The sequence below is a fragment of the Leucoraja erinacea genome, chromosome 4 (assembly GCF_028641065.1).
Source record: "Leucoraja erinacea ecotype New England chromosome 4, Leri_hhj_1, whole genome shotgun sequence".
NCBI classification, from domain to species: Eukaryota; Metazoa; Chordata; class Chondrichthyes; order Rajiformes; family Rajidae; genus Leucoraja; species Leucoraja erinaceus.
In genome coordinates, this window is record NC_073380.1 from 2,826,254 (window position 1) to 2,844,625 (window position 18,372).

At 57.0% G+C, this 18,372-nt stretch overlaps 1 protein-coding gene across 1 annotated transcript in view; it reads right to left on the reverse strand.

Annotated features, from left to right (window-relative positions):
- The window catches only part of sspo (SCO-spondin), a 214,785-nt gene extending 197,510 nt beyond the window's left edge, over positions 1-17,275 (reverse strand). The window contains 12 exon segments of the mRNA XM_055633417.1: positions 1,226-1,330; positions 3,049-3,187; positions 3,900-4,137; positions 5,784-5,946; positions 7,347-7,472; positions 8,419-8,472; positions 8,475-8,506; positions 10,785-10,887; positions 12,613-12,965; positions 14,078-14,245; positions 16,613-16,695; positions 17,114-17,275. Coding sequence (XP_055489392.1) covers positions 1,226-1,330; positions 3,049-3,187; positions 3,900-4,137; positions 5,784-5,946; positions 7,347-7,472; positions 8,419-8,472; positions 8,475-8,506; positions 10,785-10,887; positions 12,613-12,965; positions 14,078-14,165 — 1,401 coding nt within the window. The 5' untranslated portion in view covers positions 14,166-14,245; positions 16,613-16,695; positions 17,114-17,275.
- Between the last annotated feature and the right edge of the window lie 1,097 nt (positions 17,276-18,372).

Consider the following 18,372-nt stretch of genomic DNA (forward strand, 5'->3'; position numbering starts at 1 on the left):
AGAGAAGGGGGATAGAGATAGGGGAGGGGGGGAGAGAGAGAGGAGAGGGAGAGAGAGAGGAGGAGAGGAGAGAGAGAGGGGAGGAGAGGGGAGGGGGGGAGAGGGGGGGGGGGGAGAGGGGGGGGAGAGAGAGAGAGAGAGAGGAGCGGGTCAGGCAGCATCGCTGTGGGGAAAGCAGACTATTATCTAAATGGTGGCCGATTGGGAAAGGGGGAGATGCAGCGAGACCTGGGTGTCATGGTACACCAGTCATTGAAGGTAGGCATGCAGGTGCACTCCAGGCAGTGAAGAAAGCGAATGGTATGTTGGCTTTCATAGCAAAAGGATTTGAGTATAGGAGCAGGGAGGTTCTACTCCAGTTGTATAGGGTCTTGGTGAGACCACACCTGGAGTATTGCGTACAGTTTTGGTCTCCAAATCTGAGGAAGGACATTATTGCCATAGAGGGAGTGCAGAGACGGTTCACCAGACTGATTCCTGGGATGTCAGGACTTTCATATGAGGAAAGACTGGATAGACTTGGTTTATACTCTCTAGAATTTAGAAGATTGAGAGGGGATCTTATAGAAACTTACAAAATTCTTAAGGGGTTAGACAGGCTAGATGCAGGAAGATTGTTCCCGATGTTAGGGAAGTCCAGGACAAGGGGTCACAGCTTAAGGATAAAGGGGAAATCCTTTAAAACCGAGATGAGAAGAACTTTTTTCACGCAGAGAGTGGTGAATCTCTGGAACTCTCTGCCACAGAGGGTAGTCGAGGCCAGTTCATTGGCTATATTTAAGAGGGAGTTAGATGTGGCCCTTGTGGCTAAGGGGATCAGGGGGTATGGAGAGAAGGCAGGTACGGGATACTGAGTTGGATGATCAGCCATGATCATATTGAATGGCGGTGCAGGCTCGAAGGGGCGAATGGCCTACTCCTGCACCTAATTTCTATGGTTTTTTTTCTATGTTTCCAGCCATCCCCCCAAATGCCCAGCCCCTCCTGCAGACAGCAGGGACGGACACACCACCGGTCAGTGCTGGTCACCCTGAACCCCCCCTCTCCCCATCCCTACCCCCCACTCATCCTCCCTCCATCCAGTCTCCACGAATCAGGCAACAGCCCCACCCACCCCCTTAACCCCCACACCCCTCCCTGACCTCTGACCCTCGCTGCTGAAAACCCAACGGCCCCTCGCCCCTTTCTCACGGACCCCCCCCGTACCTGTGCGGTGGAGTATGACCACGGTGCGGTACACAATGATGGTCAGTGTCCGGAGGCAGCCGCCCGTTCTCCGGCCACAGTCCCCGTACTGGCCGCTGATCAACAGCTTCCCGTCCACGTAGTCCTGCAGCAGAGGTTGCGTGGAAACCCCCCGGGACAAACACACCGCCGGGAAAACACCAGAGAAAAACCATCAGCAAAAGCACCGGAAAAAGTCCCCGTCTGAGGGGGGATGGAGGGGGAGAGTCTTCTGACGGGGGGGGGGGGGGGAACACATCACCCCATTCTCACCGCTCTCCACTGACTCCCAGTACGGTACAGAATCAACTTCAAGCTCCTCTTATTCGTATACGTATACAAAACCCTTGCCCCCCCCCCACACCCCCATATCAAAAATCTCCCAACCCACCACTCCACCTCCAGGTCCCCCAGATCGGCCAACTTGGGGCTACTGACCATCCCGCAGTCTCGGTTCAAGCTCAGGGGTGACCGTGCTTTTGCGGTTGCAGCTCTTAGACTGTGGAACAGCATCCCTCTCCTCATCAGACCTGCCCCCTCCATCAACTTTAAATCGAGGCTCAAAACCTATTTCTACTCCCTAGCGATTTTTGACTCCCTCTGAGGGGTCACTGTAAACAGTTTATGTATGTATTGTTACATCTGTGTACCATTGCATGTAGCACATTAGTGATGTACAGCACTTTGGTCAACGTGAGCTGTTTTTTAACGTGCTATACAAATAAAATTGATTGATTGATTGAGAGTCGTTGATTCAGATTCAGATTCAGATTCAATTTTAATTGTCATTGTCAGTGTACAGTACAGAGACAACAAAATGCATTGATAAGCTAGTGGTTGGAAGGTGGAGGTGAAAGGAAGAACGGGCAGGATGGGGTGAAGGAGTATGGTGACGCTGATGGGCTGGGCATGAGTTTATTCAGAGCAGGGACTATTGTGGGGAAAGCAGATGAACTTGCCTGGATTGGTGCTCGGGGCCAGGACAGACACAAAGTGCTGGGGTCATTCAGCAGGGTCAGGCAACATCTCCGGCGAACATGGGTGGGTGACGTTTCGGGGAGAGACCTTTCTTCGGACTGATCAGACACGAGGCAGAAAGTTGGGGAGGGACAAAGCTGGCGAGTGATGGGTGGATACAGGTGAGAGGATTGGAGTCTACTCCGCCATTCAATCATTGCTGATCTATCTTTCCCTCTTAACCGCGTGTCTCCTGCCTTCTCCCCATGGTCTGCCTGTGCATGATCCATATCATCTCCCCATAGGAAAAGGGGAGATGCAACAAGACCTGGGTGTCATGGAACACCAGTCATTGAAAGTAGGCATGCAGGTGCAGCAGGCAGTGAAGAAAGCGAATGGTATGTTAGCTTTCATTGCAAAAGGATTTGAGTATAGGAGCAGAGAGGTTCTACTGCAGTTGTACAGGGTCTTGGTGAGACCACACCTGGAGTATTGCGTACAGTTTTGGTCTCCTAATCTGAGGAAGGACATTATTGCCATAGAGGGAGTACAGAGAAGGTTCACCAGACTGATTCCTGGGATGGCAGGACTTTCATATGAAGAAAGACTGGATAGACTCGGCTTGTACTCGCTAGAATTTAGAAGATTGAGGGGGGGTATCTTATAGAAACTTACAAAATTCTTAAGGGGTTGGACAGGCTAGATGCAGGGAGATTGTTCCCGATGTTGGGGAAGTCCAGGACAAGGGGTCACAGTTTAAGGATAAGGGGGAAATCCTTTAAGACCGAGATGAGAAAAACATTTTTCACACAGAGAGTGGTGAATCTGTTCTATTGTCTATGTTTCTATGAACCAGGCATGACTTACCTCCACCAGTGTGTATTCACACGCCCCCTGCATGGAGTAGCGCGTGTGGTCGAAGGTGACGTAGTGATGGTCCCCCAGCACGGCGCACTCCGCTGCACACCGCTCCCGTGTACAGGCCCAGCGACCCCGCGTACACATGCTGCAGACAAAGAAACGCAGCAACAGTTTGGTCCCGCGCATGCACACACCCACGCAGGGGTCTCAGATCACCGGTTGCAGCAGGGCCTTAATCGGCTGGGCAGGTGGGCCGAGGAATGGCAGACGGAGTTTAATGCAGAGCAGAGCATTTCAGGACGTCTAAAGGGCCTGTCCCATTTTCACGACCTAACTCACGACCTTTTTTACTCGTGGACATTTTTCTTCTGGCTAGAAAAAAAAACGCCCCGACCTACTTGATGCCACGAGTACCTACGACTGGCATCATGACCTGCTACGACCTCGTGACGACCATGATGCGCGTATGAGTCAAGGGCAGACTCTGCAGAGGTCATGGATTATGTGGTGAAAGTGGGACGGGCCTTTAACCAGAGCAGGACATATCCAGTGAATGGCAGGGCCATGGGGAGTGTGCAGAGCACAGAGATCTAGGAGTACAGCCACAGGGCAAGTATTTTTACACAGAGGGCAGTGGGAGCCTGGAACATGATGCCAGGGATGGTGGCGGAGGCAGATATGACAGCTGTGTGTAAGAGGCTTTTAGATAGGCACATATGGGAGGAATGGCGGGACATTGTGGGCCATACGGGTGGAGCAGATCCGAGGGGAGCCGGAGAGAGTCTGGGAGGTAATGTTCTGGAATGTTCTGGGGGAGAGGGGAGGCGGGAGCCAATGGAAGGGCAGGGATCACTCACCAGCGGTTGCACCGGCTTGGTAGGGCCTGCCCCGGTGGGTACCACTGCCCGCGGTGGAAGCACGGACACTCGTCGATGGTCACGCAGCGGTCAACCTGGCGGTAGAGGCCGGGCGGACACTCGCATCCGCCCACACACTCCTCCCGGCATCCGGGCGGCACAGACTCCAGTGTCTCACACGTGGCCGGGCAGCTCGACACGCAGTCCGTGTACACCATACCACCCGCACACCTCTGGTCTGTACACAGGAGAACACGCATCATCACCCCGTCACACGTGGCACACGCACGCCGTCACACACGCATGATCACACGTGACACAAGCTCACCGTCACACATGAATAATCACACGTGGCACACGCACACCGTCACACACGCATGATCACACGTGACACAAGCTCACCGTCACACACGAATAATCACACGTGGCACACGCGCACCGTCACACACGCATGATCACACGTGGCACACGCGCACCGCACACACAATAACACACGTGTCACACGTGAACTACACAACACATGATCACACATCACACATCGGGTTAAACACAAGCATATCACATGCTGACACAAGCGACCGTCACACACGAATAATCACACGGGCACACGCCGTGTCACAGGCATGATCACACGTGGAGCTGGACCGTCACACACGAATAAACACACGTGGCACACGCGCACTATCACACACACATGATCACACGGAGGGGACACGCACGCCGTCACAGGGCACAGATCACATGGGGCACAGCTGGATGGGGCACAGCTGGATAATCACACGGGTACATCTGCATGATCACGGGACACAGCTCATGGGGCACATGATAAACACACGGGCACAGATGCACTATCACACACACAGCTGGCATGGGGCGCCGTCACAGCATGATCACATGGGTACCGTCACACATGGGGCACAAATGAGGGGGGCACACGCTGGATGGGGCACACACAGGATTCGGCACAGGTGACGCACCATCACACACAGGGTTAACCCGTGATAGCTGCTGCCATCGGCAAGGAAATGGGCAGCCGTGTACAGGCGGCAGGCGCAGGTGGAGCGGGCACAGCGCAGAGGGGCAAGGATGACACAGGTGGAGGGGACACATTTGGACAGGGCACAGCTGGATGGGGCACAGCTGGATGGGGCACAGATGGGGGGGGCATAGCTGGATTGGGTACATCTGGATGGGGCACAGCTGGATGGGGCACAGATGAGGGGGGCACAGATGAGGGGGGCACAGCTGGATGGGGCACAGCTGGATGGGGTACATCTGGATGGGGCACAGCTGGATGGGGTAAAGCTGCAGGGGGCACAGCGGGGGGGGGCAAAGCTGGATGGGGCACAGATGGATGGGGCACAGCTGGATGGGGCACAGATGATGGGGGGGCAGGGGCAGGGGGCAAACACAGCCGGGGCCACAGCTGGATGGGGTAAAGGGGGGATGGGGCACAGATGGAAGGCACAGCAGGGACAGCTGGATGGGGCACAGCTGGATGGGGCACAGCTGGATGGGGCACAGCTGGATGGGGCACAGATGAGGAGGTCAGGGCTGCAAACCACAGCCGGATGGGGCACAGCTGGAGGTAAATGGGTGTATTGGCCAGAGCTGGAAGGCACAGCAGGGACAGCTGGATGGGGCACAGCTGGATGGGGCACAGATGAGGAGGTCAGGGCTGCAAACCACAGCCGGTGCCACAGCTGGAGGTAAATGGGTGTATTGGCCAGAGCTGGAAGGCACAGCAGGGACAGCTGGATGGGGCACAGCTGGAAGCATGGTTGCGCTGATGAGGATGCACAGGTGCGGTTGCACAGGACGCGCTGCACGGCGCAAACTCTCCCTCCCCCCCCCCCCCCCCCCCCAGGACGTGTGAGCACTGACCACAGAAGGCCGGCGATCGCCACTGCGGGTAGATCTGGTGCCGCCCACACTCCCGGGCGTAACTGGCAAAGGTCTGGCACACGGAACGGAGCCTCCCATCCACAGAACCTTCCCCTCTGCAGAACGCTGACCAACAGGCTTCCAGGTAACTGTCTGGCCACACCTGGGCACAGGAACAACTGGATCAGTGGGGAACATCTGGATCAACGGGGAACATCTGGATCAACGGGGAACATCTGGATCAACGGGGAACATCTGGATCAACGGGGAGTGTCTGGGTCAGCGGGAAGCGTCTGGATCAGTGGGGAACGTCTGGATCAATGGGGAACGTCTGGATCAGTGGGGAATGTCTGGATCAATGGGGAACGTCTGGATCAACGGGGAACGTCTGGATCAGTGGGGAACGTCTGGATCAGTGGGGAACGTCTGGATCAGTGGGCAACCTCTGGATCAGTGGGCAACCTCTGGATCAGTGGGCAACCTCTGGATCAACGGGGAATGTCTGGATCAACGGGGAACATCTGGATCAACGGGAACATCTGGATCAGAGGGGAAGCGTCTGGATCAACGGGGAACATCAACGGGGAACATCTGGATCAATGGGGAACGTCTGGGTCAATGGGGAACAACCATGATTAAATGGTGGAATATACTTGATGGGCTGAATGGCCTTATTCTGCTCCTAGAGCATGAACATCTGGACCATGCAGATCAGTGAGAATATCTGGGTCAGGGAGGGATTGGTCTGGTGAGAAGGAAGGATGTCATTATGTTAACTGCCCCAGGACGAGGTCGGGTCTGGGTCTGGGTCAGAGGCTTGAGGACTGGCCGAGATGGATAGGTCACATCAAGAACAAACAGGGGCCTGGAGTGAGTGGGGGGCACTGAGAACGAAGGGGGGCACGGTGTGGTTGGGGGAGCGGGGGGGGGGGGGGGAGAGAACAAAGCGGGTCCTGGTGAGGTGGATGAAGGTAAGGAGCACTTTCTGTAACATTGTCGGCATCTTTGTGTGCCGTGGTTTTCACTGTGCCTCAGTACAAGGGACAATAAAGCAGCAACATCATCATCATTAAGTTGGACAAAGTGGAGCACAGGTTGGCCAGGATATTACCAGGGCTTGTGGGCTTGAGCTACAGGGAGAGGTTGGATAGGCTGCGACTTTTTCCGTTGGAGCGTAAGAGGCTGAGGGGTGACCTTATGGAGGTGTACACGATCATGAGGGGCACGGATAAAGTAGAAGATTAAAAAACTAGAGGGCACAGGTTTAAGGTGAGAGGGGAGAGATTTAAGAGTGACTTCAGAGGTAACTTTTTCACTCCAAGGGCAGTCCGTATCTGGAACGAGCTGCCAGAGGAAGCTGGAGAAACGGATATAATGACAACTTTTAAATTACACTTGGGCAGGTAAATGGCAGGAAGGGTTATGGAGAGATATGGACCAAATGCAGGTAAATGGGACGAGTCCAGTATGCCAATGGCCAGCATGGAGAAGGTGGGCTGAAGGGCCTGTTTCTGTGCTGTGTTACTTAGTGCCCCCCCCCCCGTTCCCCAGGGTGGGTGTTACCTGTGCGTGGCACTGGGTGAAGGGTGGTGCGAGGATGCGGGGGCACAGCGAGTGTGCCAGGGGAGGCAGGCGAGGGTCAGCAGCCCCCCCGCAGCCCGGCCCAGGCTCCGACGCCTCCTCACAGTCCTGCAACACAGCACAGCGTCAGAGCATCCCCACCCCGACCCCTGACCCAGCCCGACCCCCAACCCCTGACCCAGCCCCGACCCCCAAACCCCTGACCCAGCCCCAACCCCTGACCCAGCCCCGACCCCTGACCCACACCCGACCCCTGACCCAGCCCCGACCCCTGACCCAGCCCCGACCCCCCAACATCTGACCCAGCCCCGACCCCTAACCCCAGCCCCTACCCCAGCCCCGCCCCAAACCCAGCCCTGACCTCCGACCCCCGACCCAGCCCCGACCCCTGACCCAGCCCCGACCCTTGACCCAGCCCCGACCCCTGATCCAGACCGAACCCCCAACATCTGACCCAGCCCCGACCCCTAACCCAGCCCCGACCCCTACCGCAGCCCCGACCCTAACCCAGCCCTGAACCCTGACCCAGCCCCGACCCCTGACCCAGCCCCGACCCTTGACCCAGCCCCGACCACAGCCCGACCCCGACCCAGTCCGACCCCTGACCCAGCCCGACCCCTGACCCAGCCCGACCCCTGACCCAGCCCGACCCCTGACCCAGCCACCCCCAACCGCTAACCCTGACACCACACCACTTCAACCATCCCCAACCCTGACACATACCCAAAACTCCGGCTCATCCCCCGACCAATGACCCTTCCCGGACTCATCCACGGCTTCAGACCCCCACTCTGAACCCTGACCTAGACCCAAACCCTGACCCTTAAACCAGTCCTGACCCTTAACCCAGGTGATGGGGGGTGGGGGAGGGGAGGGGGAGGGTATGGGGGTACAGGGACAGGGAGGGGGTGGGGGGGGGAGGGGGAGGGGGGGGTGATGGTGGGTGGGGGGACATGGAGGAGGGGAGGGGTATGGGGGGTACAGGGACAGGGAGGGGGTGGGGGAGGGGGGGGGGGAGGGGGGGTGATGGTGGGGGGAGGGGGGCTGACGGTACCTCGGGCTCGGACTGGGCGACACGCCAGGAGTTTCCAAAGGCGGCAGCAACAGGGGGGTGATGGAGCCCGCGGCCGTGGTGAGGTCATCTGTGGGGTCAGAGGGCAGATGTCAGAGCACTCATCGGGCATGGTGACCCGTGACCCCAGCCACTGTGACCCCTGAACCCCGGCCCCGTGACCCCGACCCCCGTGACCCCTGACCCGCCCCCCATGAACTAGCGCCCGTGACCCCGGCAACCCCCGTGACCCGACCTCACCTTCGGGCCCGGCCCGGAGAAGGGCCCGCAGAGGGACCCCGCGTGGGGGGACCCATCAGCTCCACCGACGCCGTCACCGACACCTCCTGCTCTCCAGACACTCGAACTCCCAGACCCAGACCACTGTCCAGCAACACAGCGTCACCCAGGGGGGGACACTCGGGGGGAGACACTCACAAGAGAGAGGGGGGGGGGGACAAGAGAATAGGGGGAGGGGGGAGACGAGAGGGGGGGGGGGAGAGGAGAGAGAGGGAGTAGGGGAGAGAGGGGGGGAAGAGGAGGGGGGGGTGGCGAGGGGGGGGGGAGAGAAGGGAAAGAGGGGGGGAGGAGAGAGAGAGGGGGGGAAGAGAGGGGGGGGGGAAAGAGGGGGGGGGGAGAGAGAGGGGGGGGGAGAGGGGGGGGGGGAAGAGAGAGGGGGAAGGGGGGGGGGGAAGAGAGAGGGGGAGAGAGAGAGGGGGGGAAGAGAGAGAGGGGGAGGGAGAGAGAGAGGGGGGGGGAAGAGAGAGTGGGGAGAGAGAGGGGGGAGAGAGAGGGGGGGGGAGAGAGAGGGGGGGGAAGAGAGAGGGGGGGAAAGAGAGAAAGGAGAAAAGAGGGGGGGGGGAGAGAGGGGGGGGGGGGGGAGAGAGGGGGGGGGGAAGAGAGAGGGGGGGGAAGAGAGAGGGGGGGAAGAGAGAGAGAGGGGGGGAAGAGAGAGGGGGGGAGGGGGAGAGAGAGGGGGGGGGAGGGGGGGGGAGGGAGGAGGGAGAAAGAGGGGGGGAGGGAGAGGGGGGGGAAGAGAGGAGGGAGAGAGAGGGAGAAAAGAGGGAGAAAGCGGGATGGAGGACAGAAGGAGAGTCATGTTTAAATGGAGTTTATGACATGTGAAATGCAGTGAGCTACTGTACCCTCTTGCGTGCAGCGACAGTTCAGGCACAAGGGGCCCAGACAACACAGAGACAGCAGTTATGCATAATTCCCCATGGCAGTGAAAGAGAGAACAAGGCTGCTAAAGCAAGAATGCAGGCAGCTTGTCTTTACTGCTGAATGGGTGGCACACAACAAATGCCTTTCACTGCACCTCGGCACACACGACAATAAAATAACAAAACTAAACGCAAACTCAACATGGGAGAAGTACCTGGTTGTGCAAGAGGCGGGATAATGAGGAGGGAAGAGGGGGAAAGAGAGTCGCAAACAGAAAGGGGGAAGAGGAGGGACTGACAGACGGAGAGAGGGAAGAGCGGACTGGGCAAGTGAAGGTGCGATTGTGAGAGAAACATCGGTGGAGGTAGAGAAAGACAAGAGAGTAGGGAGAATGAGTGTGATTGATAGTGGGGGGGGTGGGTGGGGGGACAGAGGGGAGGAGTGGACGGATGAGGTGCAAGGAGTTTATTCAGGACTGGTTTGCTGGAGATGACGAGAGTGAGGGAGAGGACGACTGCGGGTGATGTGGAATAATGATTCATTAAAAGTAACCAGGTTAGGCAGAGCTGTAGACATTATATACATGGACTTCAGCCAGGCATTCGACACTGTTCCGCATGGCAGGCTGCTCTGGAAGGATAGATCGCATGGGATTCAAGGAGAGATGGCTGAATGGATGGAAAATTGGCTTCATGGAGGGAAGCGGGGGGTGATGGTGGAAGGTTGCTTTTCAGACTGGTCCTGTGGCCAGTGGCGTGCCACAGTGTTCACTGCTGTTTGCCATCGATATCAATGATTTGGCTGAGAATGTACAAGGCAGGATTAGCAAGTTTGCAGATGATACAAAAGATGGTTGGCATTGTAGAGAGTGAAGATGGCTGTCAAATATTGCAGCAGGGTCTTGATCGGTTGGCCAGGTGGGCTGAGGAGTGGTTGAGGGAATGTTGTCGTTGAGGCAGGTGTTATAACCACATCGAAAGGCATTTAGACGGTACATGGATAGTAAAGCTTCAGAGGGCTATGGGCCAAACATTGGCAGGTGGGACTGGTGTAGATGGGGCATGTTGATCGGTGTGGGCAAGTTGGGCTGATGTGTCTGTACCTGTGCTGGGTGACTGCGTCTGGCAGGGATTTTAATTGGGGGGGGGGGGGGGGGGGGGGGGGGGGGGGGGGGGGGAGACAGAGGGTATGTGGGGGAGACTCACCACTGTGCGGGTGGGACTGCCCCGGGGAGAGCACTGCCCCGTTAATGACAACGGTTCCATTCTCGATCAAGACCAGGTTCAGGCCAAACATGGCCCTCAGCGCCTGCAAACAACAAAACACGAGAATCTTACATAGATTATACTATTCAAAAACCAAAATAAGTAAACTTTTTCCTAACGTCTCACCTATTTGTGATAAATGCCGATCTCAAGAAGCTACCACAGCGCACTCATTTGTTTTTTGTATAAAATTTCAAAAATTCTGGACTGAAATTTTTGAAATCATCACAAAATTATTTAAAATAATACTGATACCAAAAGCAGAATAGATTATCTTTGGAACAATGGAAGGCAGCCCTGAACTAAATGCGTTTCAAAATAATCTATTTAATTACGGGTTAATAACGGGGAAAAAAGCTTATAATCAAATTCTGGAAAAACGCTCCTAGACCAACAATAAATATGTGGATTTCAAATATGTTTGAAACATTACACCTGGAAGATATGAGACTCCTTCTTGCAGGCAAATCAGACCACTTCCAAAAGACGTGGTCTGCATTTATCGACTTACTACAAGTACAAGGTGCAACAGTACTTTAAAAAAGAACTGGTGTCAGGATCTGGTAAGGGGGGGGGGATGAAAAATACAAAGTTGGTATATTCCTTTCTGCGTGGTTTTCATGATAGAGCTTGTGTTTCTTTGTCTTTCTTGCTTTTCTACGGCCTATTTCTTAACTTTTTTCCCTAACTCTTTGCTTAATGGGTCTTTCTTTTTGATCACTTTTTCACACTAACACGACTCTCTCACTTTCTTTACTTTCTTTATTTCTCTCTCTTTTTAAAGCTTAAAAAATGAAGGGGTACAATAAATGTAATTAGATATATGTGGCCTGTACTATTGTAATGGACTGTACCTCTAATAAATAAATACATTTAAATTTAAAAAATAATAAAAAATTAAAAACACGAGAGAGAGAGTGGGGCAGGGGGTTGGGGTTACAGGATCACGGGCTGACCTTGGGGCACAGTGCAGGAGGTTAGCGGGGGGTCACAGACTGACCTTGGGGCAATCAGTGCCGGCAGCAACGCAGTCCAGCACGGTGGTGGGGTTAGGGTTCAGGGTCATGGCACAGTTTGGGCGGTGGGGTCAGAGGGCTTGCAGCGGTCGAGGGTCACAGGCTGACCTTGAGGCACGGTGCGGGCGGTGGGGTTGGGGGTGACGGGCTGGCCTAGGGGCACTCGGTGCATATGCTATGGGCACAGGGCTGGGTGAACAGGTGGACGGTCCAGGTGATGACCAGAGCGGTGGTGGGTCGTTGGGTCGTTGGGGGTCAAGGGGGTCACAGATCGACATGGGTCGGGGGCTCGTTGGGTGGGTGGTCAGATCGACCTGGGTCACGGGGCGGCTCATCGTTGGCCGGGGGTCACGGACGGGTCACGGCGCGGGCAGTGGGTCGGGGCTCGGGGTTGGGGGTCACAGTGCGTTGCGGCGGTGGGTCGGGGCTCGTTGGGTCAGGGGTCACAGATCGACCTTGGGTCACGGCGCGGGCAGGGGGTCGGGGCTGTTGGGTCGGGGCTCACCCGTTGGGCGGGGGTCACGGTGCGGGCGGGGGGATCGGGGGGGCTCGTTGGGTCAGGGGTCACAGATCGACCTTGGGTCACGGCGCGGGCAGTGGGTCGAGGCTCGTTGGGTCGGGGGGGTCACGGCGCGGGCGGTGGGTCAGGGCTCGTTGGGTCGGGGGTCGTTGGGTGGGGGGTCACGGATCGGCCCTGGGTCACAGTGCGGGTGGTGGGTCGGGGCTCGTTGGGTCGGGGGTCACGGACTGACCTTGGGGCACTCAGTGCGGACACTGCGAGTGCAGGGCGGGGTGGACAGGTGGACGCTCCAGGTGCCGTCCAGCCCTGCGGCCAGCGTGTAGGTGCAGCTGCCCCCAAAGGTAAAGTGCCGGCCATCAAACGTCCGGTAGTGGACGCCGCTCCAGGTCACGCAGGCCGCCCGAGGCCAGTCCCGGCCGGACACCAGCATCGTCGGGCCGAGCGGCCGGTCACGGCCAGGGACCAACATCGTCGGGCCGAGCGGCCAGACCTGGCCAGAGCCGAGAAGTATTGAGCCAAGGGGCAGTGGAGTGGATGCAGCCCGTGGGACACGGAATCTGACCACTGACCCTTGACCCCTGATATCTGTGGACAAAGCACAGGGAGAGTGAGTGGGTTCAGTGGCTGACCAATGACCACTGACCAGATAATTGACCAGTGACCACTGACCAGATCATTGACCAGATAGTTGACCAGTAACCACAGATCAGTTGATCACTGTCCAGTTGACCAGTGACTGCTGACCAGTGATGGGTGACCGTTGGCCTTTGGCCCGCACCCTATCGCTGAGCCGACCACGCCGACCAACATGTCCCATCTATACGAGTCACATCTGCCCGCATTCCGCCCATATTCCGCTGCACTTTTTAACATCGGTGGTGGGTAAAATGTTAGTCCATGGGGCACTATCTGTCCCAATGTCTGTTTTTGAATGCTGTTATTGTACCGGGTGGATAAAGGAGAACCGGTGGATGGGTATACTTGGACTTCCAAAAGGCTTTGACAAGGTGCCAGATAGAGACTGCCTGAATTACCCTCCTCTGGCAGCTCGTTCCACAAACCCACCAACCTTAACCTGTGCCCTCTGGCTCTCGACTCCCCTGCATGTCAAGGAGTGGAGGAAACCCAGAGGAAACCTGCGTGGTCATGGGGAGAACGTACAAACTCCACACAGACAGCACCTGCAGCCAGGATCCAACCCCGGTCTCTAGCACTGCGCCACCATGGCTCACCAATGCTGCTCAAACTGCTGAGACCAGTGGGTTTCTTTGGCTCAGGAGCCTTGTGTTGGTGCAGCCTGAGGCCTGCATTGGCCCTCAGTAACTGTCTGGAGACCTGCCCTGGTGCATGCATCCCTGCGCTGGTGCATGCATCCCTGCGCTGGTGCATGCAGCCCTGCTCTGGTGCATGCAGCCCTGCTCTGGTGCATGCAGCCCTGCTCTGGTGCATGCAGCCCTGCTCTGGTGCATGCATCCCTGCGCTGGTGCATGCAGCCCTGCTCTGGTGCATGCAGCCCTGCTCTGGTGCATGCAGCCCTGCTCTGGTGCATGCATCCCTGCTCTGGTGCATGCATCCCTGCGCTGGTGCATGCAGCCCTGCTCTGGTGCATGCAGCGCTGCTCTGGTGCATGCAACCCTGCTCTGGTGCATGCAGCCCTGCGCTGGTGCTTGTTAACAGATGTGCAGTGCAGCACTAACCTGTCGAGGTGAGGGGGGGACAGGGGAGGCAGACTCCAGCGCGGTTACTCCAGCTGCGACCCTGCTGATCGCCGCAGCAACTCTCCATCGACACGTCGGATGCGTTGCTGCCCCAGGTGAGCTGCCAGCAGGCTGCGGTGGTGTAGCAGCGGCCCAGGAACTCAGCGTCTGCAACGGGACTTCCAGGCTCAGTGCAGCACAGACACAGGGTCAGAGACCCCCCGGTTACCCCACCCTCTCCTCCCCCATCTCTCTCACCCTCCCTCCCCACCCTCTCTTCCTACCCCACCCCACCCGTTTCCCCACGCCCCTCCCCTCTCCCCACCCCCCCCTCTCCTCACCCCCCCTCTCCTTCCACCCCACCTCACCCCCTCCCCACCCCCCCCCCTCTCTCCCTTCCCAACCCCCCTCTCTCCAACCCCCAGTTTCCCCACGCCCTCCACTCTCCCCACCCCACCTCACCCCCTCCCCACCACCCTCTCCCTAACCACCCCTCCCCTTTATACCCCAGCCCCCTCCCCCCACACCTCTACCCTCACATTCACAGGGTGAGCAACACACGTGGGGGGGAGGGGGGGGGGGAGGGGGAGGGGGATGGGGGCCACGGAGAGTCCACCCTCGCCCCTCACCCAACCTTCACTGGATGCAACATTAGCTTGTGTAAGCTGTTGCACTTTGGGAGGTTGAATGGAGGGGGAGAACAAACAGTTCATGGCGAAACACTTAACAGCATTGATGTGCAGAGGAATCTTGGAGTCCATGTACACAGCTGGCTGAAGGAGGCAGCACATGTAGATGGGGCAGTAAAGATGGCGTTACAATGTGCTTGCCTTCATAAGCCAGGGCATTGAGTATGTCAGGAAGTCAAGTACAGCTCTATAGCACGTTGGTCAGGCCGCACTTGAAGTATTGCGCACAGTTCTGGTCAGCCCCATTACAGGAAGGACGTACAGGGTGTAGAGATGGTTCACCAGAATGCTGCCTGGGTTAGAGGCCATTGGCTACATGGAGGGGGTTGACAGACTTGGACTCAGCATGGTATGTTAGCATTCATAGCAAAAGGATTTGAGTATAGGAGCAGGGAGGTTCTACTGCAGTTGTACAAGGTCTTGGTGAGACCACACCTGGAGTATTGCGTACAGTTTTGGTCTCCTAATTTGAGGAAAGACATTCTTGCCATAGAGGGAGTACAGAGAAGGTTCACCAGACTGATTCCTGGGATGGCAGGACTTTTATATGAAGAAAGACTGGATAGACTTGGCTTGTACTCGCTAGAATTTAGAAGATTGAGGGGGGATCTTACAGAAACGTACAAAATTCTTAAGGGGTTGGACAGGCTAGATGCAGGAAGATTGTTCCCGATGTTGGGAAAGTCCATGACAAGGGGTCACAGTTTAAGGATAAGGGGGAAATCATTTAGGACCGAGATGAGGAAAACATTTTTCACACAGAGAGTGGTGAATCTGTGGAATTCTCTGCCACAGAAGGTAGTTGAGGCCAGTTCATTGGCTATATTTAAGAGGGAGTTAGATGTGGCCCTTGTGGCTAAAGGGATCAGGGGGTATGGAGAGAAGGCAGGTACAGAATACAGAGTTGGATGATCAGCCATGATCATATTGAATGGCGGTGCAGGCTCGAAGGGCCGAATGGCCTACTCCTGCACCTATTGGCTATGTTGCTATGACTGTTTCCTCTGGAACGTTAGAGGTTGAGGGCAGCAGGGTGGAAGTATATAAAATTATGAGAGGCATAGATAAGGTAGACAGTCAGAACATTTTTCCCAGGATGGAAATTTCTAGAAAGTGAGATGGGCAATGTTTAAGGGAGCTGTGCGGGGGCAATTTTACAGAGGGTGGTAGGTGCCTGGAACATGATGGAGGCAGATACAATAATGGCGTTTAAGGGACTTTGGGATAATGTAGATGGATATGCAGGGAATGGAGGGATAGGGATCATGTCTTGGCATCATGTTCATGCACAGATATGGTGGGCCGAAGAGCCTGTTTCTGGGCTGTACTATGCATGCTATGAGTCAGAGGGTGCACTACCACAGACTGGTAGTTATCCCACTTGTGTTTCTGCAGCAATGTCCAGTTTTTGCAAAAATCTTTCATCATTTTACTGTGCTAAGAGTGTGTGAGAATTCTGTGCAATTTATGGTCAGTGTGTGTGTGTGTGTGTGTGTGTGAGTGCGTGCGTGTGTGTTGTGTGTCTGTCTGTCTGTCTGTGTGTGTGTGTGTGTGTGTGTGTGTGTGTGTGTGTGTGTGTGTGTGTGTGTGTGTGTGTGTGTGTGTGTGTGTGTGTGTGTGTGTGCACCCTCCATACCCACCCTGGGGACAGGGGGGTCAGAGGTCAGTGGTGGTGAGAGTTCAAGGTGGGAGTCAGGATGACTCTCCCCCTGTACTCACCCCGGGAGGGGCAGGGGGTTAGAGGTCAGGGTCAGGGGTCACTCTCACCCCCAAACTCACCTGGGAGCAGGGGGTCAGAAGTGGGTGTTAGTGAGGGGTCAGGGGTGACACTCCCCCCCGTACTCACCCTGTGGGCAAGAGGGTCCGGCTGACCCGTCACAGCAGACGTTGACCGTCCGGTTGGTCCACACGACCCGTGGCGCTGGCCGCCTGCGGTAGGAGATCATTGTTACCGCAGAGATGGGGTCAGGGGTCATTATCGGGGGTGAGTGGGGTCACGGGAGGGTAAGGCTATTGTTTGTGGGCCAATGAGGTTGGAGGTTGGATGGAGCCATTAGCCAGGGTCACAGGCTGGGTTCAAAGTGAAGGTCAAGATCAGCGTGGGGTCACGGGCCAGGCGGTGATTGGTGCCGGGTCAGAGGCCAGCCAGGGGTTAGAGCTGGGACATGATAGGGTCACGTGCTGGGCTGGGGTCATTGGCCAGGCTGGGGTCATGGGCCTGGTCACAGGCCTGGCAGAGGTCAGGCTGGGCAGGGGTCAGGGCAGGGTCAGGGCAGGGTCACGGCGGGGTGGGTTCACGGCGGGGCCGGAGGCAAGACTGGGGTCGGCCGCTGCCTCTTGATCCTACCTGTGGACGAGACAGGTTGAGGGGTCATGACGGTCACTGTGGGGTCGTCCCCGCTCCAGGCTCCAGCCCTGCGCCAGGAGACGAGAAACCCCGGCACACGGCACCCGAGCCCACTCCGCGCCGGCCACTCTCTCCAACCGCGACTCACGCACCGTGCGAACACACCCGTGTCTGCAACACAGCACCCTGAGCCTCAGTGCCTGACCACAAAACCCGGCCCCCAACCTCACCCCAATCCCTAGCCCAACTCCAGCCCCCAACCCAACACCGCACCCTGAACCTCAGTGCCTGACCACAAAACCCGGCCCCCAACCTCACCACGATTCCCAGCCCAACTCCAGCCCCCAACCCAACACAGACCCCTGACCCCAGCCCCAGCCAAACACCGACCCCCCACCCTGGGTCCAACTCTCAGCCCCCATCCTAACACAAACCCCTGACCCCAACCCCACACCCGGCCCCCAATGTGACATCGATTTCTGACCCCAGTACCGACCCCTGACCCCAATCCCGACCCCAACAATGACTCATGACCACAGCACCAACCCAACCCCAACCTTGACCCCGATACGACTTGACCTCAACCCTAAATCCCCCCCCACACCGACCCCTGACCCCCATACCGACCTCCAACCGCAACCCTGACCCCCAACACACAGTGCTGGTGTAACTCAGCGGGTCAAGCAGCATCTCTGGAGAACGTGGATGGGTGACGTTTCAGGATTCGGAGGACGATGGAAAGGGGTGGGGGATGGGAAGATGCGACGTGGTGGGATCAAGTTGGAGGATGTGGGGTCGGGTGGGGTGAAAGGTGAGGGCCAGGGGAACTCTGTCCTCGTCCCATCTGCGGGGAGGGGGAGTGAGAGCAGAACTGGGGGAACTGCAGGATTGGGAGCCCGACGTCAGCGGTGGGACATTCCTGGAGGCAATTCTGCAGGAGAGGATGTCTGTTCGGGGCAGACACCATCTCTGAGGAGAAGGAATGAGTGAAGTCTCGGCTCGCGACCCTTCTTCAGACTGGGAGTCATGGGATAAGGACACGAGTTCTTCAGTCCGAAGAAGGGTCTCAACCCGAAACGTCACCCATTCCTTCTCCCCAGAGATGCTGTCTGACCCGCTGAGTTGCTCCAGCTTTTTGTGTCAACCTTCGGTTTAAACCAGCATCTGCGGTTCCTTTCTACACAGGATGGACTGTTCTACGTTCTACAAATGTTCAACGAGGTCCTTGTCCATTTCACACGGATCCACACAGAGATGAC